Source organism: Meleagris gallopavo, chromosome 7 (genome assembly GCF_905368555.1).
Source record: "Meleagris gallopavo chromosome 7, MGAL_WU_HG_1.1, whole genome shotgun sequence".
In the NCBI taxonomy this organism is placed as follows: Eukaryota; Metazoa; Chordata; class Aves; order Galliformes; family Phasianidae; genus Meleagris; species Meleagris gallopavo.
The window spans coordinates 27,499,958-27,520,144 of NC_139410.1; the positions used below are offsets into that span (position 1 = coordinate 27,499,958).

At 43.1% G+C, this 20,187-nt stretch overlaps 2 protein-coding genes across 9 annotated transcripts in view; both read right to left on the reverse strand.

The window, feature by feature from the left end:
* SLC12A8 (solute carrier family 12 member 8) overlaps positions 1 to 9,683 on the reverse strand; it is a 46,268-nt gene extending 36,585 nt beyond the window's left edge. For 2 of the 4 annotated variants that reach the window (XM_085228307.1, XM_085228305.1), the window contains exons 1-4: positions 7,542 to 7,861; positions 5,555 to 5,749; positions 4,913 to 5,059; positions 1,651 to 1,842 (exon numbers count right to left, since the gene is read on the reverse strand). In XM_085228307.1, the coding sequence (XP_085084433.1) occupies positions 1,651 to 1,842; positions 4,913 to 5,059; positions 5,555 to 5,677 (462 nt within the window). In that variant the 5' untranslated portion in view covers positions 5,678 to 5,749; positions 7,542 to 7,861. Of the gene's footprint in view, positions 1 to 1,650; positions 1,843 to 4,912; positions 5,060 to 5,554; positions 5,750 to 7,541; positions 7,862 to 9,568 lie in introns of those variants that run through there. The other 2 variants (XM_085228306.1, XM_085228308.1) reach the window with 2 other exon arrangements.
* Positions 9,684 to 10,732: 1,049 nt separating this feature from the next.
* The window catches only part of ZNF148 (zinc finger protein 148), a 38,024-nt gene continuing 28,569 nt past the window's right edge, over positions 10,733 to 20,187 (reverse strand). For all 5 annotated transcript variants that reach the window (XM_085228304.1, XM_085228302.1, XM_085228301.1 and 2 more), the window contains one exon: positions 10,733 to 19,898. In XM_085228304.1, coding sequence (XP_085084430.1) covers positions 18,303 to 19,898 — 1,596 coding nt within the window. In that variant the 3' untranslated portion in view covers positions 10,733 to 18,302. The remainder of the gene's footprint in view (positions 19,899 to 20,187) is intronic.

The window sequence follows — 20,187 nt, forward strand, 5'->3', positions numbered from 1 at the left end:
AGAACACAAATGATTTGTAACAACCAGACAAGTGCTACCTTTACCTTTGCTTTCAGCAGAAAGCTATTTTAGAGCTACAAAACCTTTCTTTCTTCGAACAGTTCTTACTGTGAGCCACTCCAGAAAAGGAGACTGCTGAGAAGAGCACCAAACCGCAGCCCTGCAGCCCAAGCTGCCATGACCAAGCACATGCTGATCTCTGGAGGAGCTGATATAGGCGTGCCAGACCTGATTAGGGGAGATTAGGGGTTAACGTTAGGAAAAATTTCTTCTCAGAAACAGTGGAGATGCACTGGAATGGGCTGCCCAGGATGGGGGTGGAGTTACCGTCCCTGGAGGTGTTCAAGAACTGTGGAGATGTGGTACTGAGGGACATGGTTAGCGGGCATGGTGGGGGATGGTTTGAGGTTGAACTTGATGATCTTAGTGGTTTTCTCCAATCTTTACAATCCTGTGATTAAGCATTTCCTCCAGTGCATCACAAGAGGACCCCACTCTGGGTTCCAGCCCATCTCTGCAGCATGCAGAGCAATCTCTCATTACCAAAGGCAGCAGAATCATGTACCCAGTTCCTGCACCACTTCTGACCAGTTACAGCTCTCTGTGTGCAGCTTGCAGCAGAGATGCAGCTCACAGCTCTTGCAGAAAAAGGCAGAAAAAGTCTGCTGAGCACAGCCAGAGAGAAGGGAAACACATCAGCTTTCGGGAGCACGCAAAGCATTTCTCCTCAAGCTGCCAATTCCCACCCCGCAGCCCCCATGCGTGCTGGATGCCTCACTACAGGATGGGGGCTGCCAGAGGCCAGGTTTTACAACCCCTGGGAGAGGCTGCAACCTGATTGCTTTCCCAGACAGGGTCCACTCAGAGAGCAGGAGTGGAAAATATTACAGGAAGGATTCTCATGTGTGGCCCATTTCCATATCTTGGCTTATAACTGCATTCAATTTGTATTTTACGGACACTTGCTTTTAATCTGAAGTGAAAGAAGAAGAGGGGATTTTTTTTTGTTTGTGTTTTTTAAGGGTTTTCAGAGATTGCTGCAAGTCAGTCATTTTAAAACAAACTTCAATAAAAATTCTTCCCTGCTCATCACACTTCAGACTGTTCATAACATCTTTACAGGGGGAGGGGGTTAATTTACCACAGATTTAAGAGATTATTTTCCACTCTTTATGTTTACTACACATGCATTTCAGTGCTCTGCCTCCATGGCTCCTCAGGGCCATTCAAAAAACACAGAAGTCGTGACTATCAAAACACCACCTTACCTCTGCCCAGCTCCCATCATACACCAGCTCCACTTCTGCCCCATTTGGAGAAACAATCAAGGCTAGCCCAGTCCACATGTATCCCCACATCCCCAAGGGCATAGTGAGCACATAAAGGCCAACATGGCAGCCCAGAGGGCTCTTTGCTTTAGGTGGCCACCCTGGCCGCTGCCTTTCCATTGGATTTATGTCTCCTTAAGGGCAAGGCATGTCTTGGCACCAAGGGTACTTTGGGAATGGAAGGGACGTTCTGCACGAAAACCAACTCCTCTGCCATTTTAACCATGCCAAGTGCCATTTGGCCTGCTCTTACGGATGCATTTAGAAAGACCGATAAGTTTCTAATTTTTCTTTTTAATTATCTTCTCATGTTTCTAATTACCTGGCCAAAAATATAAAGGAGCCCAATGGTCCCCCCGACTTGACCTCCAAGGACAGTAGAGATCATGGAGTAGACGCCTCCACTTCCAATGCTGCACTTCTCACAGACCCCAATTCCAGATAGGACTGTCACCAGAGCAACCAGGACCACAAAGGACACCAGAAACATGCCCATCACAACACCAGTGTTTCCCTGCAACGAGAAAACAATAACAAAAAACAACTCACACAAGAAAAATCGGTTGAGACAGAAAAAGGACCCAGCCGCTTCTACTTGTGATCAATGGTTATGGAGTCGTTACAGATGAAAAAGGAAGAACAAAACCTCAACACACACCCTAATTATATAATTAATGTAACTGATTGCTAAATTCACAGATCCTATTGATGTCCTTTTGAAGGAGAGCAGCCTCATCCTGCGGTTGGACAGACCTTTCCATGATAAGGCTCTGCTCCATCACTGGGCTCCTGCATGAATCACTGATTCCGGCTTCTGGCTGAGAAAGGATGATGCCAAACAATGACTCAACGACCATGAGGAGGGGGTTGCTGCCATTGCCGTGTTTCATTATGTTTGAGAATGAAATATTAACCAAAAACAAACAAACAGAACAGTTTCAGAACAAAAAAGTAGTATCAAAACCAAACGTTTGGGATTTGTGACAACTGATTTATTAAAATCATCACACCGGAATTTTAATTTATCACAACGTTTACCTTTAAAAGCTGTATTCCTCCCAAACGATAACAAAGAACAAAGCCTCCGGGGAAACACTGCCTGGAAGATAAATAATGCGCTCATAGGCCACTACACGCGGGGCTTTATCTGCTTGATGTATGCAAAGTAGCAGGTGGCTCTCACACTCAATTTCCTCATACGCATTTTGTGTGGAGGATTTTGTCCTGCTGATAAAAACTTCCTTCCTGCTCTGGGCAGAGGAAGCGCCAGGGAGGAGCGGCTGCAGGCAAAGATGTGGGGTGAACACCAAAGCCTGCCTGCAGTGCAGGGTATGCTGCTTGAGGCACTCCATTTGTGGCTGCATTTCCTATGTGCAGTGAAAGCATGCCTTCCACAGAGCCGAGAAGGCGGCACTTGGTTCCTCCATGCAAATTCAAGCGCCTCTTCTGCACTCAGGACCTTCCAAACCTCTCTCTCACAGCTCTAATTTATTTTCCAAAAGTTCGGCACCGTGCTCCAGCCCACCTTCCCCTGCTGACAAATTGCTTAGTCCAGCACACTGCCAGCCCAACTGCATCATCAGAAGCCTCTCCCAGCAACTGCCATCAGAAGCCCAGTTCACGTCTGGCCTCACTTCCTCTGCCTCGACTTGTGTTTCAGGCCCTGTCCCATAGCTCATCTGTATCCTTGCTCCCTCTCCTCCCACTCCAGTTGTTTCTGAGGTCATGCTAGCCTTGATATGGGTTTGTTTATTACCAGCACTGCTTCTCATCCTTGGGGTTGGTTGAAATCCCAGATCTCTTTTATTTTTTTTCCTGCTTTTTGCAAAACAACAGAAACATATCCAGGATGTTACTATCATCATAAAATCCTATTTTGGTTCAGCATCCCGCGGCCTTTGACAGGACTTTATCTGGTCAGTGGGGAACAGAGCCAAGATTTGTTACAAATGCAGCTGCTGGCAGGGTCAGCCCCACAGCCCAATACAACCCGACACTCCTTTAAAAGGACAATTGTTCCTTTTCCTCCATAGCTTACCCTAAGGTTAAAAGGGTTAATAAATACGACACGCTTCAGTTAATAAGAAAAAAAAAAGTACACACATGCAAACATACACATGGCCTTGGGCTTTTCCAGATCCTGGAGGAGGCACCAGGCAAGCGCAGCAGCTGGTTAATGGGCAACGTGGGGCTTTAGGCAGAATAAAGCTTTAACATCAGGGCCAGAAGAGACCTACCTCCTTCCTACAGAACACCAGTGGGAGGAAGGCAGAACTGGGAGGCAAAAGTCCTGATTATTTATGCATGCATGCTGGAAGGATGGAGTGTAAGTGGGCAGCACAGTGGTGCAGCAGTTACTGAACACATGTGGAAGACTGAGGTCCCCTGCAACTGCAGGTGTTACCAACTCCAGCTGTGAAAATCTACAGCAAAAGCCTGACAAATGGATCCATGTATGTGCGACCTCTGCCACGTGTGCTCTGCCAGCCTTGACTTCTCCTCCCTTCCCTTTCACGCTGTCCTCCAGCTGTTCCAGCTTTTATTTACTTTATTTTTAACTGTGCTCGTTCCAGCAGTAATTTGCTTTCAGAGGACACATGGAGGAAATCAAATCAAGAAAAGTGAAGCTAGGAGAATCATCCCAGCTTCTTCAGGCTGCAGTTCCCACCAAAAAGCACGAGCCATGTTTCAGCTGGAAGAGGTGAGGCGAAGAGCACAGCACTCATGTACTGACCCACCAAGGATCAGTGGAATGCAGTGTTGGCGTTTGCACCCTGCTGTCAGCGAGGGAACAGCCCCACTGCATCTCAGCTGCCCTATGGATTCACCTGATTCTGTAGCCCTGTGGGTCCCAATATTCCCTTTTGATGCCTTCAGTGAAGCAAAGTTCAATATAGAGTGCAAGTTTCCTTTTGGGAAATGTCCACTGTGCCTGTGACACAAACTTGCACTTGCGATGCAGACTGAGCCTGAAGCTCAAATTCCACTATTCCCTGGAGATGCCCTCCTTTTACTGTGGGGAAATTCTAAGGGACAGCACAACAAATTGCAGCAGGTATAGACCTGCACTGCAGTGCAAGAGAGAAGAGGCAGGCTCCAACCCTGCACAAGTCATTGGGTTCATACATAGGAGCCCCTTGGGCAGCGAGGACACTCCCACCTGGCTGAGGACTGCCCATCTGAGACACACTATGGATCCCAAGTAATGCAGTTATGTTTGGAAGAGATCTGCTCTGGTGGTACAGGGAAGATGTTAAATTAGCTCTACCTACAGTAATGTGCTTTGCCTGAAAAGCAATTCTTCTGCCTCAACAGTGCAACATCAGGATGTCCCTGTTTACTGTCTAGGCTGGTGGTTGTGGTGCTGCTTTCTTTTTCTGAAAGCTAAAACAGGAACACTTAAAAATACCACCTTCCATTTTTGTGGAACCTTCTAAAAAGCTAAGAAATACCAGAGGACTTCACCAATTCATCGCCTATGAGCATCACAAAACCAAGAACACTCAGGTTCTGATGGAGAAGAGAGGTGAGGAGAAAAGGACCTATTCCCATTCTCATGTTCAACCGAATCAGCCCTCACTCACCACAAGCCATCCCGTCCTCAGGAAAAGAACCACTCCAAAAATGTTGATCATGCAGGAGGTGAAGACGCCATCCCACGTCCCAAAAAGCACTGGCTCCCACACAAACAGCTGGATCTTCCACCAGGGCCTGCTCTGTGTTTGGGATCCCTGCAGGAAAGCAAAGCCTTCAGTTTCATCCCTTATACTCTACAGGCAGGCTGCAGAAGTGGTGTGAAGGTCAATGACTATTATAGCCACATGGCTTGCCACCAACGAATGCAAAGATATGACTTAGCTCCAACTTTGGAAGCGCTGTGTTTTGGGAAGCCAAGTTGGATGGGACTTTGGGCAATCTGACCTAGTAGGTGGCAACTAGCCCATGGCATGGGATTGGAGCCGGATGAGCTTTGAAAACCCCATCAAAAAGAGCAGGCTCACTGCAGGGTCTCTTGGAGTAGAAGACAAACTAGGTTGGATAGACTGGGGCTGGAAAAATAGGTTCAAATAGCTCTGTCATCACACAAAGCCAATAGATTAGGGATGAGAACACTGAGTTTCTAGAGGAGATAGAGAACACATGCAAAGTTCAGAGCTGCTGAAGCCAACAGCTGAAACCTCGGGGGACGTGCAGCTGGGTTTCAAGGGGAGCTGGCTCCCACATACCTGCTGGGCCTCCTCGTGGAACAGCTCCTGCACATGGCCCTCACCTCTGGCACCACGTGGAATGTTCATCGTGTGCTTTACACTGCCTCTGCCCTGCGGCTGGTGAGTCTGAGCCCAGCACATCAGCTCTTCTCCTCTGTCAAGCTCCTGCAGTGCCCAATCCCCTGCTGTGGGTTCATGGTCTTATTGCACTTCCTGTGGAAGGACAGACAGAAGGCACTGCTGCTGTTTCTCAGCCTGCAGAAGCGTGAGGCTGTTAACCAACGGCTGACGCTGAACCACAGAACGCAACACCACCACAATACTCTCTCAACTCTAACACTTAACAGCCCTTGGTGGGCTTTGCTCAGTCCTCTCCTGCTCCTGGCAACCCCAGCATCCTGCAGCACTAGCTTCACTGCTTCCTTATGTGCTGTCTGGGAGAAGTATTTCCTTTCACTTGGCTTTAAATCTGGCACCTGCTCATTCTATTCCATTCTCCCGCACTGTTATGATATGAGACATCCAGAGCACTTCCCAGCACCACTAACAGTTGCACAGCACTTATCACTTTCCCCTCCACTGCACTGTTCTGCAGTCTAGAGTTCTGCCTCTACATTCTGTGCCTGACAGAGGGCCCTGCTACCTCCCTCTCCTCCAGTGCAGTGCAAGGATGGTAAAGGAAAGGTTATGGTGAGGTGGGAGTCAGCCTCTTCTTCCTGATAAAAGACAAGAGATAACGACCTTAAGTTGAACCAGGGGAGGTTCGGGTTGCATATTAGGAACTATTTCTTCTCAGAAAGAATGGAACAGCAGTGGCACATGCTGCCCAGCAAGGTGGTGGAATCACTGCCCCTGGAGATGTTCCAGAACCGTGGAGATGTGGCATTCAGGGACGTGGTCAGTAGGCATGGGTTGATGGTTGGTGTCAATGATCTTAGAGGTCATTTCCAACCTTAATGATTCTATGACCCTACCAAAAGGGAAAAGCTGGCACAAGCACTTCTCTGGAGGTTTCATTCCTGGAGTTGACCCAGTAGGAACCACTGCCCTCCTAGATACCTATGGTCACACAGCTGAGGCTTTCCTTCCTTTTTCTCAGAGTTAGAGGACTCCAGATCCACATGCAGGCAGTGTTTTCCTAACGTCACCCCCTCTTCCATTATTTAATTCTACAGCTACTTACACACCTGGATGGATGCATTACACACTGGATGGACACATTCCTTTAGCCTATAGAGCAACTGAGGCAAGCAGGCAGGGCATAAACTACAACAGTGAAAGGCAAGCACACAGCCATGGTAATCAGAATGACAGAACCCTTTCTAATTCAGGAGTCAAATGATATCGCTCCTCCTGAAGCTTCTACTAAAGACACCAAGCAGCCTGTGAAAAAAGACCCACCTGACGGCAGGGCCCTGAGTGAGACAGGAATACAAAGGAAATAAGGCAGCAGAACACTGGTGCACACGGGAGGTCCCAACCTGCTCAAGGTTGTTCACTGCTATTCACTCACCCCACAGCCACAAACACTGTGTGAGCACAGCCCCACACACTGCAAGTGCTGGGACCCCCACAGGGCCCTGCCCTGCAGTATCGCACACGTGGTGGGATCAATTGCTCAGCACTGCTGGGAAAGCAGCCCTGGTCCATCTCACTTCTGCAGCTTCCTTTTCCTATTTCCTTATTTTATTTTCCTTTCCTTCCTCCTCCCCCCCCTCTTTTTTTTTTTCCTTTCCCCTCTTTCTCTGCTTGCTTTTTCCCCTTTCTGCCTCTTTTTTTGCTTCCTTTTCCTCCTTTTTCCCTCTTTTTTTTTCGCTTCCTTTCCCCCCATTTTTGCTCTCTTTTTTTTTTCTCTTTTTTTTTTCTTCTTTATTTTCCCTCGCTTTTGCCTCTTTTTTTGCTTTCTTTTCCCCCTTCCCTATCCCCACCCGTAGCGCAGTCCTATCCCCCAGTACCTCCCACCCCCATCCCCACCCCCGCGTCTCCCCCCGGTCCCACCGCTCACCTGCCGCCCGCAGCCGTCCCCGGCACCGCCTCCTTCCGCGGGGGGGGGGGGCGCCGGGAGGCCGCCACGTGTGCCGGTGCACACCCTCCGCCCGCCCTCCTTTACGTCGGGAGTCGGCCCGAATGAAGGCGGCAGCTTACAGCGTGCAGGTAGGTAGGATGTCCGTGCCGAGGTGCCGGAGGGACGGCCGCCAGCATGGGGCAGTGGTGCTGCAGTTCCGCAAGGGAGCGGCCGCCTCCCGCTTCCACGTCCCTGCATAGAGAATCGACCGATCGATGGGCTGATCGTCGAGTCCAACTCCTGGCTCCACGCGGGGCCACCTGAAAGTCAGACCGTCTCACCGAGAGCTCCGTTTGCTTCCAAAAGAAAGCAAATTCAGCCTATTTCAAGACCGCTCGGTAATAAGGCAAGGCAATGATTTTCCAGCGTGCCCGCAGAGATAAAGCACAACCCTAACCTTAACCCTTCACTTTGCAGAAACTGCAAGGGCTGGGGCAAAGAGGAAAGAGATGCCCAGTCAGGTAGATGGAGCAGGATGGGGAGGGCAAAGAGATTCCTGAATATTTCTGGAACTCCTTCCAAGAGGACACGTTTATGGGTACCTGCGAGCAGGCTGGGCCAGATCCTCCCATGGCTTGGGCCTGCGCTCCCAGTGCAAAAATGCAGACTGACATATGCTCCTTTGAGTGTTAGCAAGTCACTGTCATGTGCAAAGCGCTTTGTTTTCATTAAAGAAACATGAGTGTACAGAGGTAACCTGAACACCAGAGCAGCAGCTCGAAGTAAACTAAGCACACTCTGTGTGGCAGTACGTGGTTCACTCAGCAAGAAGGGACGTGCAATTAGGTCCATAGGGCTGGGGGATGATGAGAGTTGCAGGAATGCTGGATGATGCTTATTTCTGCCACCACCGACCCCACTCAGAACCCTGCTGCCCTTCCCAGCACGGCAGCTGCTGGGCACACGCAGCTCGCACCTCTCACGGCGCAGTGTTGGGAATCAGCTGCACGGTATGAGTTGCATCACCTAGTGGTCTACAGACACATCTTATGCCAACAGTAAAGCAGGGTGTTCAACCAAGAGGGTCCTCCTGAAGCAGAGTTCTGTCCACGGAGAGACAACGTTTTCCTGAGTTCATTTATGTGCTAAACTGCAACAAAATTGCTTCTAAAGTGCATTTTCCCTAATGCTGCATAGTGCTCCTCCATATCCAAATGTCAGAGGGCTCATAGGCAAGGAACTGCAGTGGTCTCCTCCTGTGTTCAACCAGGTGACCCAATCCCTCTGCTCAACATTGCTTTACGCCAACAAATACAGCCTTGGAGAAATGAAAATCCACAAACCCGCCTCCTTCTGAGCCCTGTTCTGGAGGCGGGCAGAACTCACTGGCACACAGCTTACCTCACCCTTCTTTTTCCTTCCTTTGGATCCACAATTTTCTTAGACTGATCTGATCTATAATTAGGCAGCTTTGTGACAAAGAAGTATTGGGAACTGGCAAAGCAAATGGAGCAAATCTCAGGTCTCGAGAGACAACCCAGTCAGCATCCTCTTGCTGCCGAGAGCACCCTCTGCGTTGTTGCTACACCTCACTCTGTAATCACCATTGCCTTGAGATATCCCCAGCACTTCTGGCTGTTAATTCATCATCTCTCATGATTTCCTATACCTGTGTGGAACAGCTGCAAATCAGGCAGCAGCCTCCACTTACTGGGTGGGAGCAGGTACAGGGCAAGGGGAGCTGCCCCTCTGACTGCAAGCAGAAAACCAGCAGCTTCTGATACAGCCAGCAAACATCCAGAAAGACAAATATAGGAGTAATACTTTTTTTGCATGTCATGGACTGCAGGAGATCCCTGCCACCACCCCACTTAGAGATGGCACTTCACCAAACCCTCAGATGCACTTTCTGCCAGCAGGTATGTGCCAGCCTGCCTTTGGCACTCAGAGTACAGATGCTGCACTGGGGACGTGTCGGACCTGAAGCTCAACCTGGCAAGGTAGAAGGGCAATGTGGGGCAGCTTACCTGCAGGACTGCTGCTCCTGGGAGGGCTCTAGCTCCAGTTCCAGCTCCCTTCTTGCAGCTCCACGTCTTGACAGCTAAAGCAGACAAAAGAGCAGATGGCATTCTACAGGCAACTGTCTTCTGCTGATCTGGCAAGCGCAATGCACAGGACAGCTGACCACTCAGACACTCTTCCATCCTATCTCCCTAAATCCAAAGCCCCACCTCCAGATTTCTCTGTCATGAACCGCCCTGGAGCTACAGAACAGTTCACCCTGTGCAGCACAAGGAAAATATTCCAATAGACAGATGTTTTTTCAACCCTTTAAATAAACAACCAGCACTTTGAGCAGAAGACTCTTCCTTCCTCCTAGCAGAAAATACAGCTACGTGGATTCTTTTTTCTCACCGAACACAAAAATGTAAGGTCTGGCAATTCTTTTCAACATAAAAGCATTTAAAAATGTCCTGTTTTTCAGTATCGCTTTAGTATCTTGACCTTGTAAAAATCAACAGGCAGAAACTATCAGTGCTGGATTTCTTATTTCCACCAATACACGGCCAAGCAAGCCGGTGCTACTTACCGGTGCACTTTGCACAGCACACCTTAACACTGCTCAACCTAAAACAATTGAGAGTAATCGTTACACAAGATGAATGTCAACAGAACTTCAAGTTCTTCAAAAGCCATTTTAAAAACAATACCAAAGCAGGCATAGCAGAATAACGTTGAAACGAAGGCCTATCGAATTACACTGCTGTGTTTGCTCTGTGTTTCAGAAGCATGTGAAAGCAGTGCAAGGCAGTGAGGCTCACGGCCTCACACTCCTGAAGGGACAGGAACTTGGGCAGCCCCTCCTTATTGCCAAGAAGTTCCCCCAAAGGAAAGCTGATGCCTCGTGCTCCTATCCAAGTGAGTCTATTGCCACAACAGCACAATCTTGTATGAGATCCACGGTTAGAATTAAGGCCAGATATTCCGCTTTCTGTAAGCGGAGGTGACAAGATAGAGACCCAAAGGAGAAGAACTGACAGAAACTTTGCACATCTCAATCAAATCTTTCAATACTCAGTTATCCCCTCGTGTTCTTACACAAATCAAGCATCTTCACGAGCCTCCATCTGCCTCAGTAACATTTTGTTTGAAATTCACTAACGTGAAAAATACTGCTAAAAGTCTATTCATAAAACAGTATTCTATATTTTTATTTTTCAAACAGCAAGTGACCACATTTAAAATGCATCATTTGCAAATATAAATTATCAAACTATTAGTTTAATTAAAAATAAAGCAAAAACATAACTTCCCTTAGTATCACAATACATAGGAGGGTATTATAAGCCCCAAATGACTAAGTTAACCATAAGAAAACAATTATGTCAAAAGTGATGGAACTCATTAAGTCACTGAATGAATAAATCAATCCTAATACAATACCATTCACCGTGATTATGTAAAAAAGCCATCTTTCATTGTATTATACAGATAAAACAATCCGATCCTTCATGCCACGTTTTGTAAACCATGATATAAATTACACTCACAGTCAAAGGAACAGATAAGAGTAACTCCCAAAATACTTTAGGTTGCTTTTAGGGCAGAAATAAAGGCAGAAATAGAATCATTTAAAATATATCAAGTTTAACCAAAACATTTATTTGGTCAAGCCTGCTATCCAAATAGTTTTGTTTCCTGCAAAACTATTTTTGTCTTTTTGAATTATGAAATTTATACGTTTTTTTTACATACTAAACATAAGTCATGTGTCGAGCTACATTAAATCCTTTTACACTTGTATCACTTTTGCCAGGAACCCATGCATCTTTCACATATGTACACACACACACACACACACACACACACACACACACACAATCGTTCTTTGTATCGGGGAATTCCTCATCTCCCAGGAATACAGACAGACCCCCATCTTGGTTTCTGTCATAAGGAATATACAAATTTCATCCTTGACCAGTTCCTACAAAACCATCTCTTATCTATATACATACTTTTACTGATGGAATTCAGGTTATGATCTTTTGCCTAATAATAAACGGACGGAATAGATGTCGTAGGATAAATAAATACTGTATAATTATTGAAATAAACCTATTATCCTAAGTTTATCTATATGGATTTTTCTGTTTATTAGTTGAAGTACGAAGAAGGCATTTGGAATTGAGGAAAGTAACACTAGATCAGAAAATGCACCGTAACAGTATTCCACTAGATATATATCACCAGGTTTTCCAGAGCACAGTTTCTTCTGTACGCTTAGGGTTTGTACTAATTGCTCTGTCTTCAAATCCATCACGTTTCCAGATCCGATTCAGCACTACATAGTATGCCTTCAACATAAAAGGAGGTCACTTGCTTTATTGAACACCAAGCTCCCTTCCAGACAGCATTAAAAGAAAGACAAGACTACACAGACAAAGTCCAGTATAATTCATTTCTGACAAGGAAAATTTCAACCCCTCATACTGTTGCAAAATTCCTCCTACTGAAATGCTTTACTACAATAATAATAAAAAGCATACATTACATATAAAAGATACCAGTGTACTAAAAGTGACAGAAGTGGACTAGCAAATCCTTCAAAGCACATATTATATAAATGACTAGCATTTAAAAACATTTTTTTTTCTATAAAATGTAGGTCATATACATTTATAAATCGGGGTGGGGGGGTTCTAAAGCAGTGATGACTGCGTTCAAATAGTTTTGCTGCTCTGTACAGTCTAATCTCTACTCAATTCAAACTATAAGTTTGACGTTTAGTTTATTTATCGGAATAAACTCATCATCTCATAGCTCATAATTGGAAAAATACGCAACTCAACTGAACACGTGACTTGTAAGTTCACTGTTTAACTGCATATGAAGTACGGAGAGAACTACTCCTTTCTACTGGAGGCCCAAGTCTCATCAGTTCAGTATCAGGACTTAAAGACTCCAGATTTAAGCAGAGGAGTTGTCAGGAATCAGCACAGAAGCAGAATAGTATCTCTCATCCTTTAGAGACACAGCTATTCAACTTTTGCAGTCTTCCTCCTCTCGCAGAAGTGCAGCCAAGCCATTCCTTTCTTACTCAAAATGTGCACGGATGAAGCCAAGGATCTAAAGGCTGTCCTCTCTGTGACTAAGATTGTGCTGTGTAAACAATGTTACCTACTCCAGCAGGAGGACGTTTGAATTTATTTATAAAAAACGATTAAGAATATTCATTAACTCAAGGCTATCAACTCCCCAAAGGTATTTTTGGAACTTATCCTTATGCTACTCGTAAAGTTAGCACTGTCATGTATTATTGCTTACAAACAGTACAACATCGTACGCCTTCGAACAGAGCGGTACTGCCATCAGTCCGGATCTATTTACAGCATTTGTTGTTTCTTCTTTAAACAGGCTATAAAAACATTACATACTTTACAGACAATACAAATTTCCACATCGGTACTCAATTCAAACAAATGGAATGCATAACAATAATAAACATCATAAAGGAAGACTGACATAAGTCCTTGATTGTCAAGACATTTATATTTATATATAAACTCTAACTGTGCAGAATCAAAGATTCGATCATAGGTACATCCTTATTTGATAAATCATATTTACAGCATGATATTGCATAAAAAAATAAAATAATGTTGTTTACACAATATTACCTTTCCATCCATTGGATTAAGGAGAGCAAGAAACAACTCTTAGAAATGCTTGCTTGCCTCAGTTTGTGTTTCCTACCAAAAGTTACAATTTTAAAAAGGAAACATAAGGTTCTTTACGCAGAGTAGAGCAAAAGCGACTATAAATGTATTTCCCTGACACAAAGCAATTTAAACTTGAACAAAGGTTGAAGTTTTAACTTAGAGACAACTCTTTTCATTAGCAGTTATACTTTCTAGTACTTGCCCCTTGCCAAGTGAGCTTCAGCTAAATGCATTACATGCCTAACACAAACATGCATTACCGTAAGTCGAATGAACTTTCAAAGTTACAAGGCTTCATCTCCGTAACACATTTAAAACTAGCAGAGTGTAACACGATGAGCTTGCTTCAGTACCAACCATGTAATCTGAAAGTTCACATGTGGACTGGTACCGACTGCAGAAGTGGATTTCTGCCTGTTAGATTTGTCAAACGTATTCCCTGGAGCATTAGGGTTTTCCCTGCAATTTGTAATGGTATTAAAACAAGCCAACAAAGAAGAACAACAAAAAAAAACCAACAAAAAAAAAACACCAAAGCTCTCAAAACCAAGAATATTTAGTTGGCAAATATACATACATAAAGAAATCCAATGCTGCAAAATTCAGACTGAATTCACCCAAATATTCTGGTTCATTTCAAATAGTTACTATGTGTGATACAAACACTGTAAAAATATTCTGAACGAGCATGGAATATCATGTATACGTCCAGGTGGAAAGTTTTCATAGGAGAACATATGAATGCTTCCAAAAGTTACAGTAGAACCCCAGTAATTCGCAGCAATGACTGGGAAACCTTTTAGAAATCACAATTTTGAAAGTAGTGAAGAAGCAGGCAATGAAAGCAAGGATGTCACATCACAAAAGGTACTTTGTTCATTTATTCTGACAACTGTGATTTAGTTTGCAGTACTTCTTGTACCTCCCAGTATACTAACATAGATTCTGTAGTATACTTGGGTGAAGCAGTACAGTATTACTCATACGAGACTTTGCTACTGTACTTTTTAGCACATCGCAGAGAGGTGGGAAGAAAGAGACCACAGGGGACATATAAACCTATGGGTTTAAACCTCCAGGGCTGGCTGTCAGCGAATTAGCAAGATTTTACTGTACTTCTCAATTAACAGTGAAAAGTTCCCTTCATCCAAAAAACCGACAAGTACAATAGAAAAGTAATGCAAGTGTTAATTCATGCAGATACTTTCTTGTCCTATTTTCTTCCTGAAACACAGTTTTCCTCAAGACAATACTAGGAGACACGTGATCATTAACATAATTCCTTTATCATTCAATTTGTTTCTGTATTTTGTAAACCAGCGTACAGCGATACACATTGTTAACCCTTCTCTCTAAACCTTGCCATTTGTGATTAATTCATTCTCAAATCAAAAGAAGAAAACGTAAATGCTTATTAGTATACCATTACAAGCTTCCTTCATCGTCTGTTACGTGAACGGTAAAATATACCAAAGGACTCATGCTAAAAGGGACACTGTCAAGTAATTTAGGTCCAAAATATGGCCTATGAGTATGTGTCTATATATATAGACATATATGTATATATATAGTTTGGTAGTAAACATCATCCATTCCCTCTTTTTTTAAAAAAAATCACTGTTGCTCTATGGTGAGGAGAGAGCCAAAAAAGGTTCCCCCTGACATACACACACCTGCAGCTTGCATGACCCTTCAGAAAGAACCTGCGTTGCTCGCTCCACGCGATACAAACGCTAACTCCAACTTCTGCTGAGCGACCACAGCAGTACAAGAACACAACTAACACCAACGTCGCTGCTTTTTCAGCTCTTTTGGACATCCATGGAAAACTAACAGAAATGAACACTGACCTGTTTGAAACGAAGAACATGCATCTGTAGCAGATTAGAAGCAGCAGAATTTTAACAGTAGAAAATCTTATTAAATAATGTAATTATTGACGAAGCGCGAGCTTTTACACAGAGCAGTCTCCCAGAACTACATACAGACTTTTTCCAGAATGAAAGGGCATGCACTCAGGAAATGATAGCAGTATATTTGGTTAACTCCTCTGTCACGGAAAGCTTCAAGCATCGGCAGATCAAGTACTCGAGAATCCTATAGATATTCCCCACAGGCTACACTGGGACTTCACAGCCTGTCCTAAGGCACTGAGGATAGCTGTAATGGCTCATCAGCAGACTGGAGAAGGAACTACGACAGAAGGAATAACATTTTCTCAGATGACTCCCACTGGGGAAGGGTGAGTTCCTTCCCTCTGTACAGCAGCTTGCTCACTCACAAACCCAAGCAACGATTTGTTAAGAGTGAAGATGGCGCGGAGCAGCAGCGCTCCCTGCTACTCCTCCATCGCTTTCTCTCAGCAGAGAATCAATGCAGTGACTTTTGTTAAATAAAAATGAGTCAATCTGCTTTGGGAGATTCAGGCTTTTTATTCCTTTTACTTTCCTATCAGACCAGACTAGTGCAGTAATAATCTAGTTGCCCTCCCCCAGCCACCCCCCACCCCCCGCACACTTGTTTTTCTTTGTTTTTCCTTTTTCTTTTGGCATTTGCTGCTTGTTGTATTTATAACAAACAGTACTAGTAATGGTCATCTATTTGCAACAACAGGACATTAGAACAAAGATGTCAACGACATATTAAGCAGGCAGCACAAACTAAGATGTCATGGAAATAGAACGATGAGAACAAAACAGGTGTAACAGGAGGTGGCTTCGAGGCTATGGGGGCCATATTTATTATATCTGTGCAAAGCAGAATGGAAAGCCAAAAAAAAAAAAACAACAACAAAAACCAACCAACTGACCACAAAGGAAGAAAAACAGAGACATGAATCAGATTGAAAATATTCTTTCCAATAATTTTTGTTTTACATGTATCATTAATAGTCCACAAGGAATTTACTCGTCTCCCTTGATGCACATTCTTTTTTTTAAATTCAGGGCCAAGTATTCAGACCAAGTTACTGGCAAGTGATAACATGCAGAAACACCTTCCTTATATTAAACACACAAGTCAAAACATGATTTTCCTATACAAAAATATTTAGTGAGAATTTTATGCAATTTGTATTTCCTGACAATGCAGGAAGCAAGCCATGGATTACAAACATGCTTTCTCCCTGAATTGTACCAAGTGAAGTTAGTGCTTTACTAGTGATACCATGAGGGGGGAAAAAAAAAAAAAAAAAAAAAAAAGACTGTAAAATCAGCTTCCTATCAAAAAGAAAAAAAGAAAAATATTGCTACTGCTTTCAGAAGAGGTGGGGACTATTTTGTGCCCTGCTCAAGTCCCTTCAAAAGCAAGATATATTTTATAGCTCCTTGAGATGCAGTATTTTCTCCTACCTGATGGCTTCATCTGAGAAATACCAGCTAGCAATAGTGCTGTAAAAGAATGTTTGCAATCCTATAAAAAAAACATACATATATATATACATACATATATATATATATATATATTCACACACACACACGTGTCTGCGTGTGCATGTTTTTCCCTGGTTAATCAGCCTACATTAGGCTTAAACTGCCTTAAACTACCAGACAGTGTCCCTTTAGGGAAGGTGCAATATTATGAACATACAGTTCAAAAATCTGTAAATTGTTAACTTAAACTACACAATAGTTATGCTACTCAAATCTTACCACCTTAAAAATGCACACAGAACTACTTATCGTACCATACTGCATACTTCAAGACAAAGTACTATTCAAAAAACCATATTTGTGGTACAGGGATAAACTTTATAGTTTATTTATATTGTGAAATGCAATGAAAACTTCTGATCACTCATTTGTATTGAGAAAGAAATCCTGTTCACTAGCATTACTCAACAGTTGGGGTTGGTAAATTGTAATGACCTTCTCTAATCAAACATTAAGAAGATGCATGAAATTTGAATGCCCACTTCTTCAGCTTATGGGGATATTTTGATTAATTTAATGAGCCGAACTGTCATAATTCTAGACAGAGAATTAAGACAGAAGCTCAGGATACCCAATCTCACTGTATACTGGAAGCTGTAATTGGAGCTGTATGAGATGAAAATGATGCAACCATATCAAACCTAAAAATCTAAATTCTTTTTTTGAGAAATCAAATCAATCAAATAGACTAAGTGCTCTATGTTAATCATGAGTATGTAGGGTAAGGTACAGTTAAGCTTTTAAATCTTGGAATACACAGTTTGTGTAAGCATTATGTAATTGGGAATGTTATCTACAGAATATTTTAACTAAAACTTCAAAATCTTGATATCTGCATATGAAAAAAGTCATTAAAAAGTTACATCTAGATTCAGCTGTACAAAGAAATACACATTACTTCAGGAACGAAGTAAATGCATTAGCAGTTATGTATTTGCTTAAAAAACTGTTTAAAGAATTTTAAATCAATTCGACTTTTAAATAGTAGAGTTAGTCTACCAGAATTCATTTTTTCCTCCAAACACAACTCAAGGTAATGGAAAGCAGAAACAAGGGGTATATGATCTAAAATTATTTTTTGAGAGAGATGGAAGAGAGATTATTTTTCCAGAAAATGCCATCTTTTAAAGCCATATCTGCTTGACTTTTATACTTGTAGTTTATTCTGTGTGTTTAGTACATGTTGGTTCCCTGACGAAGAGCAATGACTACACTGACAAGCCTGAAAATGACAATATGAATAGTAGCAGACAATAAACTGTCTTCCCAAAGCACACGAGGAAACCAGTAAGGAAGCAATCATGGGGGAAAAGTCTTACCTGGGGATTCTGTTTATTTTAAATTTTATAGAAGTTAAAATAATTACTGGATTCAAACAAGTGAATAATAATCTGCCTTTGATAAGGGCAACGACGTGAGGCAGATCAATTACTGGTTACTAACCAGGAAAAAGAAAATAAAAAATAAAAGCAGTTATTGGTCTTGCTAATATCAGCTTACTTTTGTTTTAACATAGCGCTCTTAAAAGCTGTACAGAACTCCATCTTATACAGAGCAACCCCCTTTTGACAAATGTGTTCTAAAGTGCCAGTATTATTTACAAAGATTTCTTAGCCAAAAGTCTGGCCTGTTGTGGCATCAGGTGAAGAAGTCATCCCAGCTCTGCTATCATTTACATTCACCAAGGGAAATTCTGGGAAGTCAGCACTTGTCCCTGGTCCCCGAAGGTTCACCTGTCCATTGGCAGTGCTAAATTGAGATGATATTCCAGCTCTTGCCCCATGGTACTGAGCTCTGAAGGGCTGCTCAAAGGAGCTAATTTGATATGCTTGATGAACAGGCTGTGCCTCTGCTTTCTTCTGAGAAGTTACTTGTTCCAAGAAGTCCTGTGTAGAGGAGGAGGAAGAATGATTTGCCTCGTCACCTGAAAATGGAAAAGGGTGCTGCGAATCACCAACCATTAGTCCAAAATGAGACTTGTCTGGAGTTGTTCTTAATGGAGAGTTCATTCCCGAGCGAAAGCTGTTGACGGGTATAGATGTGTAGACCTGCTTCTCTATGGAAGGAAATGCTGGCTGGGTTGTAAGAGTCTGGTTATCAGTCACAAAATTAAGGCTTGGGTTGTTCAAATAGGCATCATTTTGGCTAGTTCTGTCCAAAGCTTGTTGTAAAAACTTTGAGTATTCCTGTAACATACTAGCTTTATCTGATGAGGAAGCTTGAGAGCTTGTTCCAACGGTCTCAGATTGGGTGACCTCAGATACTTCAGAAGAATTGATTGATATACTGGAGGTCACCTCAGTGTCAGCCACACTGAAGGAGATCTCATGCTGTCCGTTAGCCTTGTGTGAATAATGATCTAACAGAGTTTGCAGTACCTCATCTGGAATGACATTTTTGTCATGGCTGCCTTTAATTTCAACATTCAGTGCCTGTGTGTCTAATATTGAAGCTGTAGCAGTTTCATCAATGACGCTTGCCACAGCTGCCTGTGTTACAGAAGGCTGAGATGCTATGGTACTTACATTCAAGGCATATTCTCTACTGTTGTTACTAGCTGCTTGTAGATACCTCTTTTTCTTTAAAAACTGCATTGCATCATCATAATTAGTGCTGCTGTGTACAGGTTTACTGGGCCCTTCTTGTAATGTGTCGACTTGATCAATGTCAGCATTACCTTCAGAGTCCAGTAAACTTTGTTTATCCACAAGATCAAAGGTATACTTTGAAACCTTGCTGTCTTCATACGTAGATAAAGGTGAAATGCTTTGACTTTGCTCAAGTGGCTGTTTAAGACTCCTCTTACTGTTAACTTTCTTGAGAACGAGCTTAGGAGGGTGTATTTCTCCAGAATTTGCTTCTTCTAAGTGCGACCCACTGACAGAAGAGTGTGGCATCTCGACAGCATATTCTGCTACCATATATTCATCTTTTACTTTCGTACTAGCAGAATACAAAGGCAAATAGTCATTTTTGTCCTTCTTCTGTTCTGATTTATCCGTACTGTCCTTATCTCCAGATTTTGTTTTCTCTGTTTTCTGCCTTTTCTTCTTTGGCAAGGAGCTGTCTTTCATAGGCGTAGAGAAACCAGAATCTTCCTCCGATGGCAAAAAGCCAACTTTGGTGGCACTTCTGTTCGGTTTCTTGTCACGGTTCTCATGGCACATACGTTTATGTTTCAGCACACGATCAGTCCTGGAGAAATACTGCAGAACATATATTTTTGTAATTAGAGATAAATAAATGCATTATCGCTAAGAAACTAATTCTAACAAATTTACATGATAGGCTATTCCATTTTATTAACTTCCAAAGAAGTGTTAAACAAGCAGTATATATCAATAGTCAACCTTGGGCAGCTGCGACTGCTCCACTTAGGCACCAATTCAGCTAACTGTAACTGAAAAAAACATTATTTTATATATGTACAGGCCTACAGTAGCTGGAGAAATTCCCATGTGTACTACTTGGGAACTGCCAAGTTTTTTTTATTTT